This window comes from Camellia sinensis, chromosome 15 (assembly GCF_055761805.1).
Source record: "Camellia sinensis isolate YWXY chromosome 15, ASM5576180v1, whole genome shotgun sequence".
In the NCBI taxonomy this organism is placed as follows: domain Eukaryota; kingdom Viridiplantae; phylum Streptophyta; class Magnoliopsida; order Ericales; family Theaceae; genus Camellia; species Camellia sinensis.
The window spans coordinates 84,312,007-84,337,734 of NC_138975.1; the positions used below are offsets into that span (position 1 = coordinate 84,312,007).

At 36.0% G+C, this 25,728-nt stretch overlaps 3 protein-coding genes across 3 annotated transcripts; 2 read left to right on the plus strand and 1 right to left on the minus strand.

The window, feature by feature from the left end:
* Positions 1-2,205: 2,205 nt before the first annotated feature.
* On the minus strand, positions 2,206-9,147 carry LOC145813098 (uncharacterized). Its single transcript, XM_082908361.1, has 6 exons — positions 9,100-9,147; positions 3,617-5,488; positions 3,255-3,460; positions 2,777-3,077; positions 2,369-2,680; positions 2,206-2,268 (listed from the first exon to the last, which is right to left on the minus strand). The coding sequence occupies exons 1-6, from the start codon at positions 9,145-9,147 to the stop codon at positions 2,206-2,208; spliced, it is 2,802 nt and encodes a 933-aa protein (XP_082764487.1).
* A 4,106-nt stretch (positions 9,148-13,253) lies between these two features.
* On the plus strand, positions 13,254-14,657 carry LOC114269739 (protein FAR1-RELATED SEQUENCE 5-like). The gene has a single exon (XM_082908362.1). It carries the CDS (start codon positions 13,254-13,256, stop codon positions 14,655-14,657), a length of 1,404 nt encoding a protein of 467 aa, XP_082764488.1.
* A 5,885-nt stretch (positions 14,658-20,542) lies between these two features.
* On the plus strand, positions 20,543-21,827 carry LOC114269507 (S-adenosyl-L-methionine-dependent methyltransferases superfamily protein). The gene has a single exon (XM_028210846.2). It carries the CDS (start codon positions 20,696-20,698, stop codon positions 21,713-21,715), a length of 1,020 nt encoding a protein of 339 aa, XP_028066647.2. The 5' UTR covers positions 20,543-20,695; the 3' UTR covers positions 21,716-21,827.
* The last annotated feature ends 3,901 nt before the right edge of the window (positions 21,828-25,728 follow it).

Below are 25,728 nucleotides of genomic sequence, written 5' to 3' on the forward strand. Positions count from 1 at the left end.
GTGACTCCCGCACGTGCGGCTGAGGTTCCCGCACGTGCGGCCTTATGCCCCGCACGTGCGGCGATTCTGCACAAAAACTCCGAAATTCTGCACAATTTTCCCTCTCTTGTAGACATGATTAGGACCTCAAAAATTTAGTTTAAAATTACCAATATATAAGCTCAAAGCATGTAAATACATGTGCACAAGGACCAAATTACATCTTCCATTTGAGTAAACAAAAATCAAAGCATAAACTCACAACTTAAATTACTCCAATTCACAAGATTTCTATTTGTTCTCACATCTCACTTCATAACATAAAATTGTGCCACATATTTGAATTCAAACAAACCAATAGAGGCAAAACATGCAAGGTAAGGTCATCTTGCTAATTTACTACCTCTCATACTCACATCAATACAATCCCAACTCTTAGGTACAAGATCATAGGAACATCTTTACATAAATTATGACAAGAAGGGGTGTGGATAGAAATTAGACAAACATATACATACCTTAACCCAAATCTCAACCTTTGTAAGGATCTTCTTCCTCTATCCCTCCACTTCTCAAGTCTAGGGTGATGAATTCTCTCTTCTCTTTTTTTTTTTTTTGTTTTGTTTGTCAAATAACCAAGATCATATATGTACATCTATAAGGAGAGAATAAGACAAAACTCGATCGTTTACATGTCCGAAATTGAAATTTCACGGAAGTGCTTAATATTACCTTAAAATTATGCTGATTCCAAATATATGTTCAATTTTGGTTTATTAAGCTGCTAAGGCCCTCAATTTCTACTTTATCATTCGAGTAATAACAGATACATTTCTTTCTCAACAGATACAATTCATTTCATAAGGCATCACAACATAGTTACTTGAACTTATTCCCTTGGACAATTTCAGTTTAGGCATTCAGCAGCACAGAATAAAGGACGGACATATATCACAAGCATATACGAGGGTCGGGTTGTTACACTCTCCCCCCCTTAAAAAAAGTTTGGTCCCACAAACTTGCTTTTACCTCAAAACGGAAACAGATGTGGGTACTGTTGCTGCATATCCTCCTCTTTTTCCCAAGTAGCTTCAGTGCCATAATGTTCTTGCCACTCTACCTTTACCATTGGAATTTCCCGATTGCGCAATTGCTTTACTTGTCGCTCCGAAATTCGAAGTGGTCTTTCTTCATAGCTTAACTTATCATTCAGCACAAGTTGGTGATAGTCTATGACATGAGATGGATCTGATAGGTACCCTCGAAGCATAGAAACATGGAACACATTATGTATTTGACTCATACTCGGCGGAAGAGCCACTCGGTAAGCTACCAAACCCACTTTTTCCAGAATTTGGAAAGGGCCGACATACCGGGGCGTTAATTTACCCTTTTTCCCAAATCTCGGATGTCCCTTTAACGGAGTGACTTTCACGAACACATAACTACCCACTTCAAACTCCAAATCCCTTCGTCTGTTATCTGCATAGCTCTTCTGCCTGCTTTGTGCCGTTTTTAACCTTTCTCGGATAATTTTAACCTTTTCAGTTGTTAATTGCACAATTTCAGGGCCCAACAATGCCCTATCCCCGACTTCAGCCCAACATACAGGGGAACGACACGGTCTTCCATATAGAGCTTCATAAGGTGCCATCTCAATGCTCGAATGGTGACTATTATTGTAGGCGAACTCTATCAACGGTAGATGGGTCTCCCAGCTTCCCTGAAAATCCAATACACACAGTCGGAGCATATCTTCTAAAGTTTGTATGGTTCTCTCGGATTGACCGTCCGTTTGAGGATGAAAAGCGGTGCTGAACGTAAGTTCGGTACCCATAGCTTCTTGTAAACTTCGCCAAAATCTTGAAACAAATTTGGGGTCCCTATCTGACACAATTGACACCGGAATACCATGAAGCCTTACAATTTCATTCACATACAATATTGCCAACTTATCCGCATTATATTGAGTCTTTACAGGCAAGAAGTGGGCAGACTTGGTTAATCGGTCCACAATGACCCAAATCGAATTCATTCCTCGAGGAGTCCTCGGTAATCCCACAACGAAGTCCATGGCCAAATGCTCCCATTTCCATTCCGGGATTGGAAGGGGTTGTAATAACCCGGCTGGTCTTTGATGTTCCGCCTTTACTTGTTGACATTGTAAACACTTAGAAACAAACTCCGCGATCTCCTTTTTCATATTTGGCCACCAAAAATTCTGTTTCAAATCTCGGTACATTTTAGTACTTCCCGGGTGTATTGATAATCGCGAGGCATGTGCTTCTTCTAGCAATTTCCGTTTAAGCTCCAACATATTGGGAACACATATTCGACTTTGAAACTTTAATACCGAGTCTACATAACTGAACCCCGATTTTGGTTTTACTTCCAACTCTTCATAGATTTTCCTCAAAGTCTCATCTTCCAATTGATGTAACTTAATCTCTTCCAGCAAGGTGGGTTGAGCTCCTACTGCTGCCAGTATGGCCTCCTGTTCACGCACTACTAGGTCCATATTCATCTTATCCAGTTCGATCCTCAACTCTCTTCTTTCTACCAACAAATTTGCCAAGTCCCCCATATTCTTTCGACTAAGTGCATCTGCCACCATGTTAGCTTTCCCAGGATGATATTGGATCTGCAAGTCATAATCCTTAATCAACTCGAGCCATCGCCGTTGCCGCATGTTCAACTCTTTCTGGGTAAACAGATACTTGAGACTTTTATGATCAGTGTAAACTTCGCAGGTTGTACCATAAAGATAGTGTCGCCATATTTTCAAAGCAAAAACTACCGCCGCTAATTCGAGATCATGTGTGGGGTAATTCTTCTCGTGGGGTTTCAGTTGCCGAGAAGCATAGGCAATAACCCTTCCATTTTGCATTAGCACACAACCAAGCCCCTTGTGCGAAGCATCACTGTAAACTACGTATCCTTCAGTACCAGATGGCAAAGCCAGAACTGGTGCTGTTGTCAATCTTGTTTTTAATTCTTGGAAAGCGGATTCCTGTTCCTCTGACCATTCAAATGCAACTCCTTTTCGTGTCAGTTGGGTAAGTGGCACAGCGATTTTGGAGAAATTTTGAACGAACCTCCTGTAATATCCAGCTAATCCCATGAAACTTCGCACCTCAGTTACATTAGTGGGAGTTGGCCAATTCACAATTGCTTCAACTTTGTGTGGATCAACAGAAATTCCTTCCTTTGTCACCACATGCCCCAAAAAGGCCACTTCTTGTAGCCAGAATTCACATTTCTTCAACTTTGCATACAGTTTCTTCTCCCGGAGTGTTTGAAGAATTAAGCGAAGATGATCCTCATGAGCTTGTGCACTCTTCGAGTATATAAGAATGTCATCGATGAAAACCACCACAAATTCGTCTAAATAGGGCTTGAAGACGCGATTCATTAGATCCATAAATGCGGCGGGTGCGTTTGTAACTCCGAAGGGCATAACCAAAAATTCATAATGGCCGTACTGAGTTCGAAAAGCTGTCTTCTCCACATCATCGGCTTTAACTTTCAATTGATGGTAGCCAGACCGTAGATCAATTTTTGAGAAAACTTGTGCCCCTTGTAACTGATCAAATAGGTCATCTATCCGTGGTAAGGGGTACTTATTTTTAATTGTCACCTTATTCAGTTCCCTATAGTCGATACATAACCGAAGTGTTCCGTCCTTCTTTTTCACAAACAATACTGGTGCACCCCAAGGAGATACACTCGGGCGGATAAATCCCTTGTCAAGCAAATCCTGTAATTGAACCTTTAACTCTTTCATTTCAGCCGGTGACATCCTATAGGGGGTCTTTGAAATGGGTTGGGTTCCAGGCGCCACTTCAATTATAAACTCGATTTCCCGGTCTATTAGTTGGCCCGGCAATTCTTCGGGAAAAACATCCGGAAACTCACGGACCACTGGGATCACATCAATATTCCCATTCATCCCTTGCCCTTCTAAAACACTACATAGATACCCCCGACAGCCTTTTCGTATTAAATTACAAGCCTTCACGGCAGATATCAGATAAGGTGGCGAAATCACTTCTTGCCCTTGAACCACAGATTCTGATTGCCCCGAAGGATAAAAATTAATTTGCTTAGTCATACAGTTTATAGTTGCACCATAGGTACTTAGCCAATCCATTCCCAAAATAACGTCAAAACAGGTCATATCAAGAGGCACTAAATTAGCATACACCCGCATATCCCCAAGTTGAAGTTCACAAGCTAAGTATATAGTAGCACAAATCATAGACTCTCCCAAAGGGGAGGACACACACAACATACAAGGTAAGTTTTCTTCCATTTTATTTAATTTAGGAGCGAAGAGTTTCGACACAAAAGAGTGAGTGGAGCCAGAATCAAACAATACATGCGCAGATTGACCACAAATAGTAAATGTACCTGACACCACTGTTGCTGTATTTTGTACATCACCTGGAATCAAAGCGAACACCCTACCTTGTCTTGCCGTGTCTTTGTTATTACTCGGTTTGGCAGCCGTCTTCGCATTGGGGGTTAGTGTAGACCCCGCGGAACTTGTAGCGGGTCTATTGCCTTTTTGTTGAACTAATTGTGGACAATCCCTTACCAAATGTCCCGTTTTCCCACACTTAAAACATGCTCCCGTCCTCCAGTGACAAGTTCCTCGATGTTGCCTTCCACAATCTGGACATACCGGAGTGGAATTTTGAGTAGAAGTAGTGGTGCTGAAGTTCCCTGAATTGTGCTTCTTCGCGGGTGGAGTAACGGATCCCTTTGACCATTGGTTGTTTTGTCTCTTCCCTTTCCACTCGGAAATTCGATTCTGGGCCGCAAGATTTCCTTCGGCAATAACAGCCCTTTCTAGCACCTCAACATACGTGGGTAATTTTAGCATATTAACCCGGTCCAAAATGGCACCCCGCAATCCCCCTTCAAATTTTCGTGCCTTCTTATAGTCTGTATCTACCATATGAGGGGCAAACCGAGCCAATTCAGCAAATTGGGCCTCATATTCTGCAACAGTCTTATTTCCTTGTCTAAGAGTCTCAAATTCCGTCACCTTCTTATCTCGCATGCTTTGAGGAAAATACTTATCGTAGAATAGCTCTAGAAATCTATCCCATGTTAAGTCCCGATGCACTGTTCTTGTAAGCATCCACCATCTTCGCGCCTCATCTTCAAGAGTAAAGGCGGCAAGTTGCACTTTCTGAGCTTCAGTACATGGAAATACTTCAAACAATTTCTCTATTCCCAGCACCCACGCTTCAGCTTTCATATGTTCTATTCCCCCCTTGAATGACGGTGGTTTCATCTTTTTGAACTCCTTTGTGAGTGTGATGGTTCGGTCCTCAACATGAACATCTTGTACTGCAGGTGGAGGTACTGGTGGTGGTGGTGGTGGCGGTTGTTGCTGTTGTTGCCTTAGGGTCTCCGCCATATCCATAATCATTCTTTCCATTCGGTCCAATCGTGCCGAGGTAGCCTCGTCCGACTCTTCCATCCTGGTTCTAACCATAACCTGCATAACATTCAATTATATCCAACAAACAAGGTTCAAATTGTTAGTGTTAGCAGAGTACATTCTTCGTTGCCATCGATCTTTCATACATTCTTAGGATGCCATGCATGATACTTAAGTCTTTTCTAGACATCCTAAGGATCAATGGATCAGTGTGTGAGATAGCAACTCGTGCTCTGATACCACTTGTCACGCCCCTAACTTGCCCCTAAAAGTTTGGGCATGACCTACACAGAAAAGGATACTTAACTTGGTTCCATAGAGGGGCCTGCCCGGAAGCTATAAAACATAATTAATAAAAACTAAAAAGTATGACATCCATTGAGCCACTAATTATGCCAGGATCAAAACATTTTACAGGTCAAGTACATCAAAAGCCAAAATACATTTGAAAGTTAGTTATTTACAGACATAGACAGAACTAACCCCGAGATGGGGTATAACAAAGTCATAAGTACATATCACTTAAGCCAATAACAAAAGTGTGAGTCAACATCTAACAGCTTCCACAAAAGTAGGGTCCCGACTCCAGGCTTGGCTGTGCCTAGGATGACAAAAGTATGACGATGCCGAGCTAAGATCGACCTCCTGGTTGATTACCTACAGAAACAGACATAACATAGGGTGAGCCAAGCTCAGTGAATAATAGTGCTAGTATGATTGTAAACATATTTAATGCCGAACTCATGTAATTAGTCTGTCTCTGTACGGCTCATTGGGACAACATAATCGGTTTATAACTGTCATAATATGGCCCCTGGCCTAAAAATTCCACACGTTCAGAAAGAGTTCTTGGGTTCACAATTTACAATTCCTCACATAAACTTTTGGTTCTGTTCAATCCACAAGCTCATAATAGGGACATTCATATTTCACACATCGGCCCTTGGCCTCATAATGTCTTTATTCACAGATGGCCCTTGGCCTCATTAGTTCACAATTCACAAATGACCATTGGTCACGTAGTTTCACATTAGGACTCATAGCTACATTAATTCACATCTGGCTCTAGGCCACATCGAGTCACAAATGGCACTAAGCCACATTGATTCACAAATGGCACTAGGCCACATTTCATTGTTCACAAATGGCGCTTGGCCTCACATTTCATTGTTCACAAGTGGCGCTTGCCTTGTTACATTCCATTAGTCACCAGTTTTCATATAGGGCGTGTATCCCTTCACAACCTCTTCCAATATTTTCACAATTTCGTATCAAATTACTTAGGGCAACATATCATTTCATACCAATCATTTCATGCCAACACTAGTTAAAGAGTGCAATTCGTAACGTCAAGATACAACATCAATGTAGTACGATAAAACTTTCTACAAGGTCACAACATCATAAATAATACATGCTGAGTAGGGATACATTGAGGTACTATTACTCACTGTGTTGTGGCGGTGCACTTCCTTTTGAGGTGTTTCCTACACACATGAAAAATCACATTAGTTCCTTTTCATCTTTGTTAAACCAATATTCGATTCACTTACTTTGATCAATTAACGAACATTCAAATAATATAAATTGCAGGTTTTGACCACATTAGAGGACCCAACACGCAAAACGGAGCATCCCGATTTTTCTGCCCTGGGCCGCACGTGCGGCTAGGATTTCCCGCACGTGCGGCACACCTCCCGCACGTGCGGCATTGAGGCCCCGCACGTGCTTTTTTTGCAGTGCTGAAGTCCGAAAATTTGCCATTTTCCCGCACGTGCGGCAGTGACTCCCGCACGTGCGGCTGAGGTTCCCGCACGTGCGGCCTTAGGCCCCGCACGTGCGGCGATTCTGCACAAAAACTCCGAAATTCTGCACAATTTTCCCTCTCTTGTAGACATGATTAGGACCTCAAAAATTTAGTTTAAAATTACCAATATATAAGCTCAAAGCATGTAAATACATGTGCACAAGGACCAAATTACATCTTCCATTTGAGTAAACAAAAATCAAAGCATAAACTCACAACTTAAATTACTCCAATTCACAAGATTTCTATTTGTTCTCACATCTCACTTCATAACATAAAATTGTGCCACATATTTGAATTCAAACAAACCAATAGAGGCAAAACATGCAAGGTAAGGTCATCTTGCTAATTTACTACCTCTCATACTCACATCAATACAATCCCAACTCTTAGGTACAAGATCATAGGAACATCTTTACATAAATTATGACAAGAAGGGGTGTGGATAGAAATTAGACAAACATATACATACCTTAACCCAAATCTCAACCTTTGTAAGGATCTTCTTCCTCTATCCCTCCACTTCTCAAGTCTAGGGTGATGAATTCTCTCTTCTCTTTTTTTTTTTTTTGTTTTGTTTGTCAAATAACCAAGATCATATATGTACATCTATAAGGAGAGAATAAGACAAAACTCGATCGTTTACATGTCCGAAATTGAAATTTCACGGAAGTGCTTAATATTACCTAAAAATTATGCTGATTCCAAATATATGTTCAATTTTGGTTTATTAAGCTGCTAAGGCCCTCAATTTCTACTTTATCATTCGAGTAATAACAGATACATTTCTTTCTCAACAGATACAATTCATTTCATAAGGCATCACAACATAGTTACTTGAACTTATTCCCTTGGACAATTTCAGTTTAGGCATTCAGCAGCACAGAATAAAGGACGGACATATATCACAAGCATATACGAGGGTCGGGTTGTTACAACCGGACTCCATTTTTCAAAATAAAAACATTTATGGTCTTAAAAAAGGCATTTAATGAACATAAAAATGGTGTATTTTTTACACTCTCAATCTAATGAGAGTGGAAGTGTAGAAACCATGCACTTCATCTTCCTCCTTCATTAATTTTCATGCATCTAATGTGTATATATTTAAATAAAATTATACACCTATTTTAATGCATTAAAATAAACACGAAAATACCCATATTGGCTCTGATACCAATGTAAATCATAGTATTACAACGCATCGGGAAGAACATTTAGATCATACCTTTAGATGATAGAACCTCACAGGTAAATCACGTGCTTCCAGAATCTAAACAACGAACCCAGCAGTGGAGTGATACTACAAAATGAGTATCACCCACACAAGTTACAATGCAAAATGATTTGATCGTTGTTTAATGGGAGAGAGTCAGAGAGAGAGTCTGGGAAAAAAGGTTATGGGTAAAAACGACATAACGTATCTGATATACGTATCTGATATATCAATATATTATCTAAAATATATAATCAGATATATAACCACCAATATCTATCTATCCATCTATCCATATCTATTGATATGATAGATATAGATATCCTGAATGGTTATCCAAATAAGTTTTGAATTAAAATTCAAACTTACATAGATAAGGTTCAAAAGGTTCAGGTTCAAAAGGTTCAAAAGGTTCAAGGGTCATGCCACATGGGCGCCCAATTTCTAACAAAGCATGAACACGTGAGGATTTCATCATTTGATTAGTGTGTGGTGTTTTATTATAGATGTAATCTAAAGGTGGAGAATATTTTATAATCATCTTCATGATATTTTTTCATGATCCCTAGCATTACTCTTTTGCTAACATTATGACTTTGGCATATTGCCTTTGCATAGTTTGTCCAATTTCTAGTAGAAACATACCACATCAATATGGTAATATGGTAGTTGGATAATAGCTACATCATCCATTTTGGAGGTAGGCGTATGAACACACTCATTATCTCTTGGACTTCATAATGGGTTCTCCTCGGCACCATAATGGCCTTGCCTCAACATCATATTGGTTCACCTTAGCACCATACTGAATGTACCTTAGCATTATACTGGCCTAACCTTAGTTAATACAGGATTCACCTAGGGGTGACACCTCATATGAAACGTATTTGATTATCATATTTAGATATCATACGATGTGGCATCTTATGTGAAACGAATCATGTGATGTGATGAGCCTCACAAAATATACACGTTTGTAGATAAAACATGAGACTTATTTGTTAATATGGTTAGTACAATGTGAAGTACCACATAAATGATTCCCAAATATAATCCACGAGCTTGTCGTTTATAGAGTAGACGAATGTGGAAAACTTGATTTTGAGTGTCCACAAGCTCGTCGTTTTAGGAGTCGGCAAAAGTGGAGAGGGAAAGGCTTTGGGTGTCCATCACCCCGCCGTTGTTAGAGTTGGCAAATGTGAGAATATTTTATGTATATGAATCTATATATGCATGTATGGTTTTGTAGCTCTTGCTTAGACGTCATAGCAGATTTACCACCTGATGATTGTAGATGAAACTTTGAATGGAAATTATACATTGAACATTTTTTGTTTTAAAAGAGAAAATATGGATTTTATCCTAACAAGTGCGTAGCATGATCATATGCATCTCGATTAGTTATATAACTTATTAAATGTATTTCTTATTGGGTACTAACTCATCCCAAAACTAACCACCTTTCAAGAAACGATGTTGATGTGCTACTATAATGATTGGCTTGAGAAAAGATTTTGGACGGGGCACAAAGGCTCTCTTTTGATGTTATGTGTTTAAGCCTCAGGCTATTTTGTATGAAAATTTAGAATTTCATTTTTGTGTACTCAATGACACTCAGTGACAAGATATTTGCCTTTTTTACTCTTTTCTTTTATATCACCTCCCGTCTTTTGAACTATTTTACTTTGTTAATGGATATAAACAAACAAACAAACAATGATGTAATTGATAGAGGCTAATTCTTCGGGTGTTACAAACTTTGTAGCCACCAAACTTTTGTTCAGCACATGGGACCCATAAAAAATGGACCAAAAAAAAAATTGCATTCTGTAACTTTTTTAAATATATTTTCGAGCTCCTATTAGATTCACAAGATGGTTAACAAAATTAGTCATTATAAAAGAAAGATATATCTTTATAGGTGAATAAGGGTTTTGTTTTAGTTAGAGGGCTTTTCTAAATATAAAGTCTTTCTTAGTTATTAAGAGACATTTTGAAATCTTAAGCCACGGCCTAAGAGCAATTCCAACCACACTCTCTACTTTTCACTAGCTAAAGTACAAAAAAAGTACACTCTTTATTTTACCTAATTATTTTAGCTATTGTGTTCTCCAACCATGCTCTTTATTTTAGCTAATCATTTAAACTAACTTAATTAAATTTTAAAATAAAAAAAAAACTAATTGTTGATATTTTACTAATATAAATTTGCAATAATAATAAATTTGCCCATACAAACATACAAAACCTGTAGAATGAGGAGAAAAAAAAAACAAAATACAAAATAAGTTATTCCATAATTCATCAAACAGAATTGAAAGAATATATAAAATTGCTACACACACACACACACACACATATATATATAATATAAAATCCCAAATCCAAGACATAAATATACAAAAATCTAAAATACATACATACAGAATTGTTTGGAGAGCCTCTAGGGCTCTTTAATTGTAGCCACCAAAAAAATTGGATGATAAAGTAGCTAGCCCAATAGTTAGCCCATTGGAGCTCAAAATTAGATTTACATTGGCTAAAATGCCTAACAAACCTTGTTTAACTATCCCCTTGGAGATACTCTAACTTGCCTAATGCGAATGCCGTCTTTAGGCTCATCTTGGCTCCTTGTTTGGTTTAATAAAGTCGAATTGTCGTTAGTTACTTCTTAAATTCCATTTTCATGTCATACCTTATTAAGTCTATAAACACAAATTCCAAAAAAAAAATAGATAAATAAAATTTTTAGAAATTGAACTCGGGCCGGCCCTGGGCTAAGGTTGGTGAGGCCTATGCCTAGGGTCCCAAAAATTAGGTTAAGAAAAAAGGCCCCCAAATTTAGTTTGCATTATATTAAAAGCTTAAAATGGCCCAATATGTTTAATTAATTTAGGCCATTTCAATGGGGGCCTCAAAATATCTATTTGGCCCAATTGATAAAAGGCCCAATTAACAAATATTTAGAAGTTTTAGTTGTTAGTAAAATTAAAAAAATAAAATATAAAATATATGTAAATATATTAATCGTTAGCCTAATTTTGTGTGGCCTATTTTTTTTTCTCTCTTTATGGCCCAATTATGTGTTTTTTAATATTTTTTTAAAAATTATTTTACACAATTTTTATTTATTTATTTTGTAGATACTTCTAATTTAGATGGAAAATGACTTGGACCTCACGAAGGGGCACCCCCACGACCTCCTCTCTCTCTAATTGACCAGTTTTTTTTTTTTTTTTCCCCAATCACCAGCCCCCACGTGTGTGTGGGGGGTGGTGGGGGTAGTGATTTTTATTTTTATTTTTTTTAAAAATATCTAAAAATGTCCCGAAAAATCAATTCGCCTTAGGCCCCCGAAAACTCAGGACCAACCCATACTCTCATAACAAATTTTATAAAATATTGTCCACCCATATATGCTTTCTTTGTTCAAGTATGTATTTTTAGCATTGTATCTTTTTCGACCCTGTGGACCAGAGAGGGTGAGCACATTTGCAAGGCAAAAGGATGGAGAACGACGTTGTATGGGTTTCGTTTGCCTTGTGGCTTGGATTGTTTTCATCATATAATTGCCGAGCAGCAGTGCTAGAGACCTCCACATGGAGTCCAGATCATCTGCCATACTTTCCTGCAGTGGTTCCTGCAGTGGTCTACAAAACGACGTCATTTTATTTAGTTTTTTTTTTTTAATTCAAAAATTTCATTTCCCTTGTTTCCCCCATTTTCTCTTCTTTGTATCGTCTTCTTCGCCTTTGCACCATCTATCTGAGTCAGTGAACCCTAGTAGAGAGAGAGAGGCATCGTGAGAGGCGACTGAAAAGTCAGAGTGAGGAACTGAAAGAGAACTAACGCGAACTGAGAGACGAATTGAGAGATGAAAGAGATGGCAGAGATGAAGGAGCAGCGCGATGGCGAGCAAAGGATCGTGGGCGATGGTGAGTCCGACGGCGATGCGATGGCGGGAAGGCAACATTGCGGTGACAGCGAGGTCTATTTCATCATCTTGCTGTTATATATATATATTTATATTATATATATGTATATATGTATAGATTTGTTTCAGATTTTAACCCATTTCAGATTGATTCATAGATGGTTGTTATTGATTCACAGATTAAAATCTTAATCTGTTGGGGATTCATAGATGGGTTGTTATTGATTCACAGATGGTTTATTTAACCCATTTCAGATTTTAATCTGTTGCTGAGGTTTATTTAACCCATTTCAGTCAATTAATTCAGATTTTAATATATTTGATTCAAATTTTAACCCATGATTCAGATTTTTTTGAAATCAATTAATCTGTTATTGATTCATAGATGGTTTGGTTCAGTCACTTCACCAATATATGTTGATTTATTAAACCCATTTCACTTAATCTATATGAAATCAATTAATTCAGATTTTAATCTATTTGATTCAGATTTTAACCCATGATTCAGATTTTTTTGAAATCAATTAATTCAGATTTTTTCATATGAAATGGGTTCACTAACTGAAATGGGTTCACTCACTGAAGTAGGTAAATTTTATGTTCTATATATATAAGTCATATTTTTTCATATGAAATTTTATGTTCTATATATATAGTTAATCACATTGATCTATTTTCAGATTCATACATTTATTTGTGGATTCATATAATTTGCTTCCATTATGTGGTTTATATATATGAATGTGGTTTATATATATGAACCTGCAATTAAGTATAAATGTGGTTCACTCCCAGAACCTGCAATTAAGTATAAATGTGGTTTATATATATGAATTGTAGGTAATGGAAGAAAATAATATTGTTGATGATTGTGGTTGGAAGCCGAAAGTGGGAATGCCATTTGACTCTGAACGGAGCATATGACTTTTACAATACGTATGGGGAAAATGTGGGCTTTAGTATCAGGAAGGCCTATGCAAACAAGAACAAACATACGAAGGAGATAACATCACGTACGTTTGTATGTTATAAAGAGGGAAGTCGGGGTATTGACAAACGAGATCCACTTGTTAAAAATCCAAGACAAGAGGTAAGATGTGGTTGTGGTGCCCGATTTAGTATCAAGTTAGATAGAATTTCAGGAAAATATATTGCTTGTAATTTTGTTGAACATCATAATCACGATCTTGTGCCTCAAGATTGCATTCATATGTTGCCATCCCAAAGAAAAATATCTACCACCCAAGCAATTGAAGTAGAATTAGCTTCAGAATCTGGAATTCCTCTTAGGTCTGCTTATGAACTGTTTGGTAGGGAATCTGGTGGAAGAGCATCACTTGGTTTCACCAAATTGGACCAAAAAAATTACCTAAGATCGAAGAGACAAAAAGATTTGGAATATGGGGAAGCGGGTAGTGTGTTGCATTTCTTTCGTAAGAAAACTATAGAAAATCCATCTTTTTTTTATGCAGTCCAATTAGATTGTGAAGAGCAGATAAGTAATATATTTTGGGTCGATGCTCAAATGATCATGGACTATGCTCAGTTTGGTGATGTAGTGACATTTAACACTGCTTACAAAATAAATAACGAGCATAGACCTTTTGGATCATTTGTTGGATTTAATCATCATCGACAAACAGTTATATTCAGTGCAACACTGATGTATGATGAGACTGCTGAATATTTTACATGGTTGTTTCAAATTTTTTTGGAGGAAATGTCAAACAAAGCTTCGAAAACTATTTTCACAGATCAAGATGCTGTGATGGCTAAGGCCATTCCAATTGTCATGCCCGATACAAACCATCGTCTTTGTACGTGGCATTTGATGCAAAATGTTGTCAAGCATGTAAGTTCTGTTTTCGATGATGTAGGGGTCAAGGCTATGTTTTCAAAATTTATGCATGACATTGATGATGATGAAGAATTCCGAATACAGTGGGACCAAATGCTTGATAAGTATGATGCATTCGACAATCATTGGTTAGAGCAGACTTTTCGCGTGAAGGAGAAATGGGGATGGCCATATATTATGAATTCTTGGGCAGCTGGAATGAGTACTACTCAACTTAGTGAATCCTTTAATGCATTTCTGAAGGATTATCTGAATTGTGACCATAACTTGATGGAGTTCTTCATGCATTTTGAGAGGGTGCTTTATGAGAAGAGGTATAAGGAATTGGAAGCCGAGTATAATTTGTCCCAAAAAATTGCCGAGGGTTTCAATTCCAACTTTGATGTTAAAGCAAGTGGCAGAGATTTATAGGAAAAAACAATTTTTGAGGAATTCCAAAATGAGTATGTGCAGTCCATTGAAGCATCCATTATAGGCACTAATAATGATGGTGAGAGCACCATATTCATAATAAGAACAGTGGTAGATGGAAAAAAAGATAAGATTGTGACAATGGATAGAGGAGGTTCTTTGAGTTGTAGTTGCAAGAAGTTTGAAGTGAAGGGCATACTATGTTGACATTGTGGCAAGGTGCTTAGAGATATATTCAATGCAACGGAACTTCCTCCACAATATATACTCAAACGATGGACTAAAAAAGCAAGGGCTGAACGAGTGAATGATAGATGTGGGGTATGAAGAGAAGGCTGATGTGAAATTACATCAAAGTGACCAATATCGGTCATTAATGACCATGTTTAGAGCAATAGCGAGTAGAGCCGCTGAAAGTGAAGAAACTTATCAGTTGTTAGTTTCAAAAGGTGAAGAATTGAGTGTAATGATTGAAGACAAATTAAGTGTCCACATTTGTGGTCAAGTAGAGGTAACTGATTTGAGAAATTCGTCAAGCAACGCATGCCCACAGAATGATGAAGTAGATTGTCCAATCCAAGCTAAGGGACTGAAGAAAAGAGAATCAACTAGTAAGGGAAGAAGGAGGATCAAAGGCGGGATGGAAAAATCTATTGCAAAGAAGAAAATGATGCAATCTATTCAGGTTTGGACATGAAAAATTGCATATGATTAAAATACAGTAGATTAATAAACTAAAACATTGATTTTATTTATTAATGACCCACTTTGATTAAGGGTTTTCGTTGTATGTAAAGTGCTGCTGATTATACTCCCCAATGTGAATCTCAGCCTCATTTCGGCATGGGTAATAATTCTATTCAAGTAATATTTAATAGTAATGTGGTCTTTATATGGTTACTTTTATGAATTCATTTCATTAAGTTTGTTCATTATATGGTTAATTGTTATCTTTAATTGGTTTGCTTGGCAATGTAGTCGGGTGCTACTGTTTACACTTCCCAAGGTGAATCACAACCTCATTTTGTCATGGGTGGTAATTCTATTTAAGTAATATGTAATAGTAATGTGGTCTTTATATGGTTAGTTTTATGAATTCCTTTCATTCAGTCCGTTCATTATATGGTTAATTGTTGTTATCTTTAATTGGTTTGCTTGGTAATGTAGTCGGGTGCTACTGTTTACACTTCCCAAGGTGACTCACAACCTCATGTCATCATGGGTGGTAATTCTATTCAAGTAATACGTAATACTTTATATCCTTTCATTGGTTTTCCTGGCATTTAATATTTGTTATCTTTAATTGGTTTGCCTGGTAATGCAGTCGGGTGTTGTTATTTATACTTGCCAAGGTCAATCACAATCTCGTTTTATCATGGGTAGTAATTCTAATTAGGTAATATTTATTTGTGTGCAAGTTTTTAAGAAAATGTTAAATATTGTTTCTTTTTTTATTCAAATATTTTGTTTACATACTTTATATTGGTTGTATTTAGGATCATGGTCTTGGTGTCAATATTTCTCAATCACAACCTCGTTTCGTCATGGGTATTATTTATAATAAGGTAATATTAATGTTCAATAATGTTTTTTTTGTTTTTCAAAATTTTTGGTTACATACTTTATATTGGTTGTATTTAGGATCATCGTCATGATATCTACATTTCTTCATCTCAACCTCGACCTCAAGTTCTTATGGGTGGTACAAGTGGTCCTCCTCTTACGTGTGGTACATATGATGTGAGTTATCATTAGTTACATAGTTTACATTAAAAATGTAGTATACATTGTAATCAAAGTTTAATAGATGGTTTGGTCTATTACAGGGAAATAACACGCCTCAGTCAATGCCTTCTGTGTATCCTACTCATAGATCTTTTCAAGAGTTGCTTCGAGGTACAAGTGTTCAAAACTTAGCAGTCCAAGTATCGCAAGCGTCACATAGTCCCGCTGACAGTCATGTAGATGTACATCCTTGAGAAGTTTATTTTATCTTTATTTGTTTTGGACAGATGTATTTTGTGTTGGACAGATTTATAATAATCTGGACAGATTTGGACAGTTTTCTTTTATTTTGGACAGATTTGGTCTCATATATGTTGGACAGATTTGGTTGTGTTATTTTGTGTTGCGCAGGTTTATAATGTTGTGGACAGATTTGGAATGATCTGGACAGATTTCACTACTAGAAAACAGGGCTTTTGAGTCGGCAGCGTGCCGTCGCAAATAGCGTATTTGCCGACACAAAAACTTTTTGCGACGGCGTTTCGACGACAACTCAAGGGACGAAAATGGTGGGGTCGCAAAAAGTTTTTGAGTCGGCAATCTGCCGACGCAAAAAGTTTTAATTTTTTGTGACGGTAGATTGCCGACTCAAAAAGTGGTTAAATGTTTTAAAAAATTTAACTCATTGAGGCTCCCAAGTTTCGAACACGCAACCATTTGGACAATTTGACCCGAGATCACCGCGCTAAGTCCACTTCACCACCATACCTCTTTCAGATATTAAACGAGATATATATTATTTATAGTATATATACTCAATATTAATATAAAAGTATATGTATAAATAAATATATTTATTAAATATAATCAAGTAAATATATATATATATATCTTGGCTATAAATTTTTTTTTTTTGCCACGGCATGAGTTGCCGACACAAAAAGATCTAATTTTTTGCGTCGGCACAAATTTGCCGACGCAAAAGGTCTATGCCGACTCAAAAGGTCTATCTTTTGCGTCGGTAAATTCAACCGACTCAAATAATGCTATCAAATATTAATTTTTTGTGTCGGCCAACGGTGCCGACGCTAAAGGTTTGGTATTTGAGTCGGTAACTCTGTGCCGTCTCAAAAAGGCTACCTTTTGCGACGGTAAAATTTGCCGACTCAAAAAAACCGACTCAAAAGGCCCTTTCTTTAGTAGTGTTTGGACAGTTTTCTTTTGTTTTGGACAAATTTCGTCTCATGTATTTTGTGTTGGACAGATTTGGTTTTGGTTTGTGTTATTTTGCGTTGCACAGGTTTATTATTTTGTGGACAGATTTGGAATGATCTGGACAGATTTGGACTGTTTTCTTTTGTTTTGGACAGATTTCGTCACATGAATTTTGTGTTGGACAGATTTGGTTTTGGTTTGTGTTATTTTGTGTTGCACAGGTTTATGTTGTGGACAGATTTGGACAGTTTTCTTTTGTTTTGGATAGATTTCATTTGTGTTGGACATATTTGGTTGTGTTATTTTGTGTTACACAAGTTTATTATGTTGTTGAGAGATTTGGTTGTGTTATGTTGTGGACAAATTCAAAACCTGTGCAACAGATTTCATTTCTTTTATAAAATAATGAATGAACAAATATAAAATAAGGACAGATTTGGACAGATTATGTTGTGGACAGATTTCATTTCTTTTGGACAGATTTCACAGGTGAATGACAAGTATGACCTGACCAACAATAACAATATAAAATAATGAATGAAAACTCATAGGTAATTTCATTCGTCAAGCATAGGGAATTTCATAGGTAATTTCATTCGTCAAGCATAGGTAATTTTAGGTAATGTCATTGACAGGAAAAAAAAAAAAAAAAAAAAAAACGCATCTCATTCGTCAAACATAGGTAATTTCATTAAGCTTTACATATCAACATTCATAGTTTAAGGTTTACAACATTCAAAACCCAAATACAACCACCAAAAAACAAAAAAATAACTAAAAGGTTACATTCACTTCAATAGCGCTATTAGCATAGTAAAACCAACCAACACTATGGTTGTGAACATAAACAGTTTCATAGCTTCTTGGTTTGCCTCAACTCGTTCCAATCTATTTATAATTTCATTGAGTTTGTCAACATCATAATCATAGCCTCTCTCATCTTCATTCTTCATATGACTAGCTTTACTTTTCCTTTGGATATTTGATGCATTCCCAATTAAAGCTGATCTCCACTCAAAGTACTCGCACATCCTATCTGCACACTTGAAATACAGCCTCCCTAGATTTTTCTCTGATTCTGATATGAACACTGCAGCTTTTTTTTCCACAATTGTATCTTCTATTTTGCAAATATCCAGCATCAATGTTTGAATCCATGACATGATTCTAGTAAGAGCATTTTATGATACAATCAGTCCATTACAACTTAAGACAATATTCAAACAAAGATGTAAAATAAAACAATAATCAATGATAAAATAACCACTTGTCTAATAACCATTGTCATTTTCATGTTCATGTTCATTCTTAATCTCATTTTCATGTTTATGTTCATTCCTAGTCATATACGATTTTGGGGAATTGATTCAGGAAAACCTCGATGCTAGTTCATATACATAGTTCATGTTCATTCCTAATTCATGTTCATGTTCATTTAACATATGCCTCATCAATTATTCATGTTCATGTTCATTCCTAGTTCATGATTGAGGGAATTGATTCATGTTCATTCATGTTCATGATTCAAGACTCAATCAAATAAAAGGAAAAAAAAATAAAAGGAAATAAGAGTCAACAGAGTCCAAATTCAGGACTCAACCTTGATTCAGGACTCATTTTCAGAATTCAATCAAATAAAAGGGAAAAAAAAAATTCAGGACTCAATCACAATCTCGACCTTGCCAATCAAATTCAAGACTCAACCTTGATTCAGGACTCAACCTTCATTCATGTTCATTCATTTTTAGAACTCAAAGAGTCAATAGAGTCCAAATTCAGGACTCAACCTTGATTCAGAACTCATTTTCAGAACTCAATCAAATAAAAGGGAAAAAAAAATCATTTTTTTCACTAAGTTATATACATAATAGTTAACAGATTAACACAATCATTCTGTGGAATCCAGATTAAGGAAAATTGGACAAATGTTTCTTCACACTATGGAACCCCCTGTTTCCAATCATTCTTGAGGCCCAGATTAATGTCATTATTCCAATAAATTGGGAATAAAACAAACATTGAACAGATTAACACAAACATTGGGAATAAATTGGGAATAACACCAAATCAATAGATTAACATAAACAAAAATTGGGAAAAAATTGAACAGATTAAACACAAATCTGTTTCCACAACAAACCCTAGAATTATGGCAACAAATCTACAACAACAAATCAACAACAAATCCATCAAACTCAATAAATCAAACCCATCAAACTCAATAAATCAAAAGCATTTATTTTTTTGAACAACAAATCAAACTAGGGCAACAAAATCATATAAAAAAAAAGTAAAAAAGCACGAAGGGACGAAGGGAGAAAAATGAGAATAGAGACGAACGGACCTCGTCGCCGTCGCCAATCCCTCTCTGTCCGTCTCCTGCCACTTCCCCCCGCTTCACTGCTGCTTCTCCTCTCATCGCTGTAGTCGCCTCTATTCTCTATTCGTCTCACTAGGGTTCAACACCAGACAACAAAGGTTGAAGCAAAATATGAGAAACGAGAGAAAAAAAAAAAAGGGTTCAAAACGACGTCGTTTTGAACCACCGCAGGTATAACCGCATGAAAGTATAGCAGAGGATCTGGACTTCTCCCACATGACCCCCCTTCCCCCAAACACATGTGGGGGTTAAAGAGTGGAGAACAAAATAAATAAATAAATAAATAAATAAAATAAAATAAAATTGAACCAATCAAAAATCAGTTGGGGGAGCTAGGATCCCCTCCTTGCCTTCTGTACTTGATCCCCTCCTTATAATGGTCAAGATTTACTCTAAGAGAATCCAACGATTCAGATTACTTTATTAAAAAAAATTAAAAATTAAAAAATAATATTTTTGAAATGATCTGAGCTATTAGATTCTTTTAAGGTGAATCTTAACCATTGCAAGGAGGGAGCTTGTAAAAAAAAAAAAAAAAAAAAAAAAAAAGAAAGAAAGGAAAGAATCCTTGCTTTGGGGGGTGGGGGGGTTTTCTAGGTCATTTTTCAATTGCCTAGGTACCAGTTAAGCCAAGCTCAATTGTACCCACCCAGCCAGAAGGGAAGATTTAGAAGAGAGAGAGAGAGAGAGAGCGTTTTTCTCCCAACAGTGTGTTGCCATGAAATCAGTTGGCCAGGGATGGATTTCCCTCCAAATCAACCCACTTCAAATGTCCCACCACAACTCTCTCCCACACATCACTTATCACAACCACCTCACTTTCTCCTTCAAACCCATCATCAGTATCCCCTCCAAACCATTCTCAGTCTCAGTTAAATGCCAGGAGCAAACCCACCACATCCTCAATCCCCAACCCAACAAGACCCAAGACGATGGCATACCCATCGACCTCGTCAAAACCCTCGTCAAATTCAAGTCCCGCCACAACTACATCCGTGTCCTCCAAGTCTCCCGCACCGCCGACCACCCCTTCGCCGGCTCACGACTCCTCCTCCTCGATTCCCCCGGCAACATCCACAGCATCTCCTTCCTCCTCAAATCCCTCACCTCCACCTACTTCGACGTCTTCGCCACACTCCCCCCAATCTTGCCTCCCGGACCCCTCGGCATCCTAGGCTTCGGAGCCGGTTCAGCTGCCCGCCTCATCCTCGATCTTTACCCCAACAACGGTGTCATTCACGGGTGGGAGCTTGACCCGGCTGTGATTTCAGTCGGGAGGGAGTATTTCGGCCTCTCCAGGCTTGAGAAACAACACCCAGATCGGCTTTACATATACATCGGGAATGCGCTGAATGCGGAGATCAAAGACGGGTTTTCGGGGGTGTTGGTGGATTTGTTTAGCAAGGGTTGTTTGATTCCGGAGCTGCAGGAGCCGAGGACGTGGGAGAGGATGAAGAGGAGGTTGAGGAGAGGTGGGAGGATTATGGTGAATGTGGGGGGGAGATGCGTGGAGGCAGAGGATTCGAGGAGAGATGGGAATGTGGTAATGAAAGAGACATTGAGGGCAATGCATGAGGTTTTTCCAGGTGAGCTTTCAGTGTTGAGTCTTGGGAATAGGGAAGACGATAGCTCCATTGCTCTTACTGGTGAATTGCCTGATGCTGATACGTGGAAGAAGGCTCTCCCAAAACCTTTGAGGTTTTATGCTGACTTCTGGACACCCTTCAATGGATCATAGGATTGCTTTTTTTTTTTTTTTTTCGTTAATCATCTTCTGGTGATTGTGTTTTGTACAACTTGGTAAACCTATTGATTTTGAAAATATACACAAAAGAAATCAGACAAATAAATGTGTTGATGATGCAGTTCTTCTGTTTGCTTTAATGCCTGTATGAAATAAATTACTAATAGCATACACAGGCCCCTATAGAAATCATACAAACATTGCTCTCCGCGTCCGTTCCTGATCTCAAAACAGGAAGTACAAAACTTAGGCCAAGTTTGGGAAGTTCCAAATAATTCATCTTTTTATTTTTTTTTCATCACATCACTTCTTTATTTTTCTGCACATCTTTTTGTAAGAAAACAAAAAGTGCACTTATTTAGGTCATTCCAAACAACCCCTTAGAATCAAGATCCCCCCTTGCAATTCCTTCTTGCATTTCCTACTTACAGGGTCATTGGGCTCACTTTTAGGCCCAATTTTGATAATTCAAACCGTTCATATTTTAAAATTTGTTCAGTATATCATACTTGTAAAAAATCAAGTTGATCGGATATCAAAAAGTATGTGTTCGGAAAACTGTTTATTAAATTTTTTTAAAAAAATAGTTTTTAGTTCGAGTTTTTCGAACATATGCTTTTTGATATCCGATCAACTTGATTTTTTACAAGTACGATATACTGAACAAATCTTAAAATATGAACGGTTCGGATTATCAAAATTGGGCTTAAAAGTAGGCCCAACGGCCCTACAAGTAAGAAATGCAATGAGGGGATCCTAATTCCAAAACTTAAGCGGGGTTTGCCAAGATTTTTTTGAGTTTTTTTTTTTTATTTTATTTTTTCCACTAAAAGACAAAGTTTCTATAAAAAAAAAAAAAAAAAAAACAAATTCAAACAAAATATCACATCCAATCATATAATCATTGCACTTTTTTTTTTTTTTTTCCTCACAAACATCACATTCAACCACAAAAAAATCTAACTATCTTTCCAAATACCAAAATTTTTTTCTCCAATAATATCCTACTACTAAAAAAACCTACATAAATTGTAAGCACTTTTATGACATTGTAATTATTTGGGTAAATTATAAGCACACTTTCTGAGATTTATTTAAATTATAAATTACTCTCTGTGGTTTTAGAAATTACAGTATGCCTCCTAATGTTTATAATTTAATAACAAATAAGTCATTTTGTTAATAAACTATCAAGTTAATTAACAGATTTTAATAATGTTAAAATTTTATTTCAATTAATTATTCAGATAATTTTATTATTGTATAGACAGTTAGAAATTTTGCATTTTCAATTAATTCTGTTAAATAAAAAATTCTCATAAGGAGATATTTGTAATTTTTCAAATCACATGGAACAATTCGTATTTTAAATAAACCTCATGGGATGTATTTGTAATTTACCTTAATTATTTTATAAAAACGTTAGAGATCTCAAAAGTTCTATCAAAATTCTCTACCAAATGTCTCATATGGGTGTGAGATTCATATGGTGCCCGCATGGTGTGAATCTCATACCCATGTGAGACATTTGATAAAAATTTTAATAGAACTTTTTGAATCTTTAACATTACTCATTATTTTATGTTGATGTCATTTTTTTTTTTGCAATTCTCTCATCTTCTTTTTTTATTTTTTTCCACATTACGAGGTGAGGAAAAAAATGGATTAGGTTTGTCTTCAGTCCAAAATCGACCTGGAGCGTACTGTTGGATTCATGAGACTCACCACGGGTCCAATTTCAATAATCTGAATAATTCAATGTGTAAGGTTTGTCAAGTATTTTAGCTTTGAAATAAATCACGTTGATCGGATATCAATAGCCATTTGGTTAGATCATATTTTTGTTAATGATAACTATAATTTTAAAAATAAATTATTAACAAAAATGTGTTTTGATCAACGTGATTTTTTATAGAGATGAAGAGCTCTCCGATCAACGTGATTTTTTTTTATAGAGATAAAGTACTCAACAAGCTCTACACTTTGAACGGCTTGGATCATAGAAATTGGATTCACGCTAAGTCTCATAGGCCCAAACAGCACCGTCTTGTACACTTTGTGAACTGGAGGCCATTTGGATCCCAAACAAAAAAAAAAAAAAATCTAAATTTTTACTTTTAATAAGAAAAAAAAATTGTAGTTTTTTCTTTTCTTGTTTAGATTAATAATGATTAGAAGGTGGTAGATATCCCTTTTTATTATTATGTTTTTTTGGGATTAACATAAAATATATATATCATTAAGTATAGAATTCAGTACATCGATTTTAATTATTTTGTAAAGCGTAAATTTGGTTTTTTTTTTCTTTAAAAAAAAGAAAAACAAATCTTACCATTTTTTTTTTGGTGAGAAATAAAAGTTAAGTTTCGAGAAATCTGTCTTTCTTTTTAGGGCCATTTATTCGTAATTTATGTTTCGCTTAATCCAAATTATTGTCTTATATTCAAATAACTCATATGAGTGACATAATTATCAAAATATTAATAATAATAATAATAATAGGATGAAAACGTATTAATGTTCACATTGATAGTGTAAATATTTTGTGATGTTAACATTTACACTGTCAAATATGAATATTCACATTACCAAATTGCTAAGGGTTCAAAAAATAGTTACAAAGGTAAAATTGTCTATAAAATACTTTAAATATGATAATTGGAATTTGGTGTATCAAATAGCTAAATAATATGAATTATTGAAATATAAGAATATCTATGGAGTAATTCAGATAGAAGTACTTAAAAGAGGATTTTTTAATAAATTTTCCTTCTTACAATTTGTCTCTCCCCCCCCCTCCAAAAAAAAAAAAAAATACACCATTCCTAAACCATTTTTCAATTCATTAATTATCCAAACAATTAACAATTTGTCTCCCCCCCCAAAAAAAAAAAAATAAAATAAAAAATACACCATTCCAAACCATTTTTCAATTCATTAATTATCCAAACAACTAATGAAAAATCGCACTCCATTTATTTTCTTTCTCACCAAACTCCTCAATGGATGAGGGGTGACTGTTGCGCTCTAACACAAGAGTCACTGTTGTGAGTTCAATAAGGCCTACCACAAGTCATACTTTAATGATTTGAATTATTTATTTTTTAGGATTCATCAAATAAATATATCCGTAAAAAATCAAGTTGATATGATATCGATAGCATTTTCATCAAATAACATTTGTATTCAATTTTATACTTTAAATTATATTTATCATTCATTTTTTTTTTATACAAACATAATTTAATGAAAGAGTTATCGATATCTGATCAACTTAATTTTTGCAAACATACTCAACGAATTCTAAAAGCTAACGATTTGAATTATCAAAGTAGAATTTAGAATAAGCCCTAATGGGCACACAACAGTAACAACAACCACTCTATTTCCTCCCTCAATCTAAATGGAGAGTTAGTTCTAGCCTTTTAAGAAGATAAACCAGCACTTTAATTTAAATTTCAAAACATTAGTACTAAGAATATCCTTTTATTTTCCTTTCTAAATATATTTGTAGCCACTTTTAAAAGGTAATTTTAGAAAACTACATATTTTTTTACTTGAACTTTTCAAAATAGAACTAACATTTTGAGAAATTCCAAAATAGAAAGATGGACTAACAAAACATAACGAAATGAGTAGCATATTCGATTAAGGATTTTGTCAACATGGCCATATATTAGCCAGAACTAAGATTAATTAGAGACATACTTTTCACCGTTTTGCCTAATCTTGAAGGAGAATATCGTATACATGAGAAACGAAATATATATATATATATATATATTTGCTACTCAAACGTATTTGGTGTGAGAATTTTTTGTCAAAAGACACAATTTTTGTGTGTTAAAATTTGACCACATAACCAAGTATAATTTTTCTTTTGGAATTCTGGGAACAAAGGCAAAGAGAACAAAACTGTTGTCAAGATTCATGCTTGCAAAATTGAAGGCAGTACTAACCCAGTTGCTTGTCAATTGGAAAGGCACTTCGATACTAAAGTTAGTCTT

Bases quoted from the DNA above. Each gene is read 5' to 3' on its own strand.
- LOC145813098 (XM_082908361.1), bottom strand. From the start codon at position 9,147: ATGGATGATGTAGCTATTATCCAACTACCATATTACCATATTGATGTG. The intron at 5,489-9,099 runs GTATGTTTCTAC...AATGTTATGCAG, and splicing joins CATATTACCATATTGATGTG to GTTATGGTTAGAACCAGGAT. The intron at 2,269-2,368 runs GTAAAACCAAAA...GGAAATTGCTAG, and splicing joins AAATCTATGAAGAGTTGGAA to AAGAAGCACATGCCTCGCGA.
- LOC114269739 (XM_082908362.1), top strand. From the start codon at position 13,254: ATGATTGTGGTTGGAAGCCGAAAGTGGGAATGCCATTTGACTCTGAAC.
- LOC114269507 (XM_028210846.2), top strand. From the start codon at position 20,696: ATGAAATCAGTTGGCCAGGGATGGATTTCCCTCCAAATCAACCCACTT.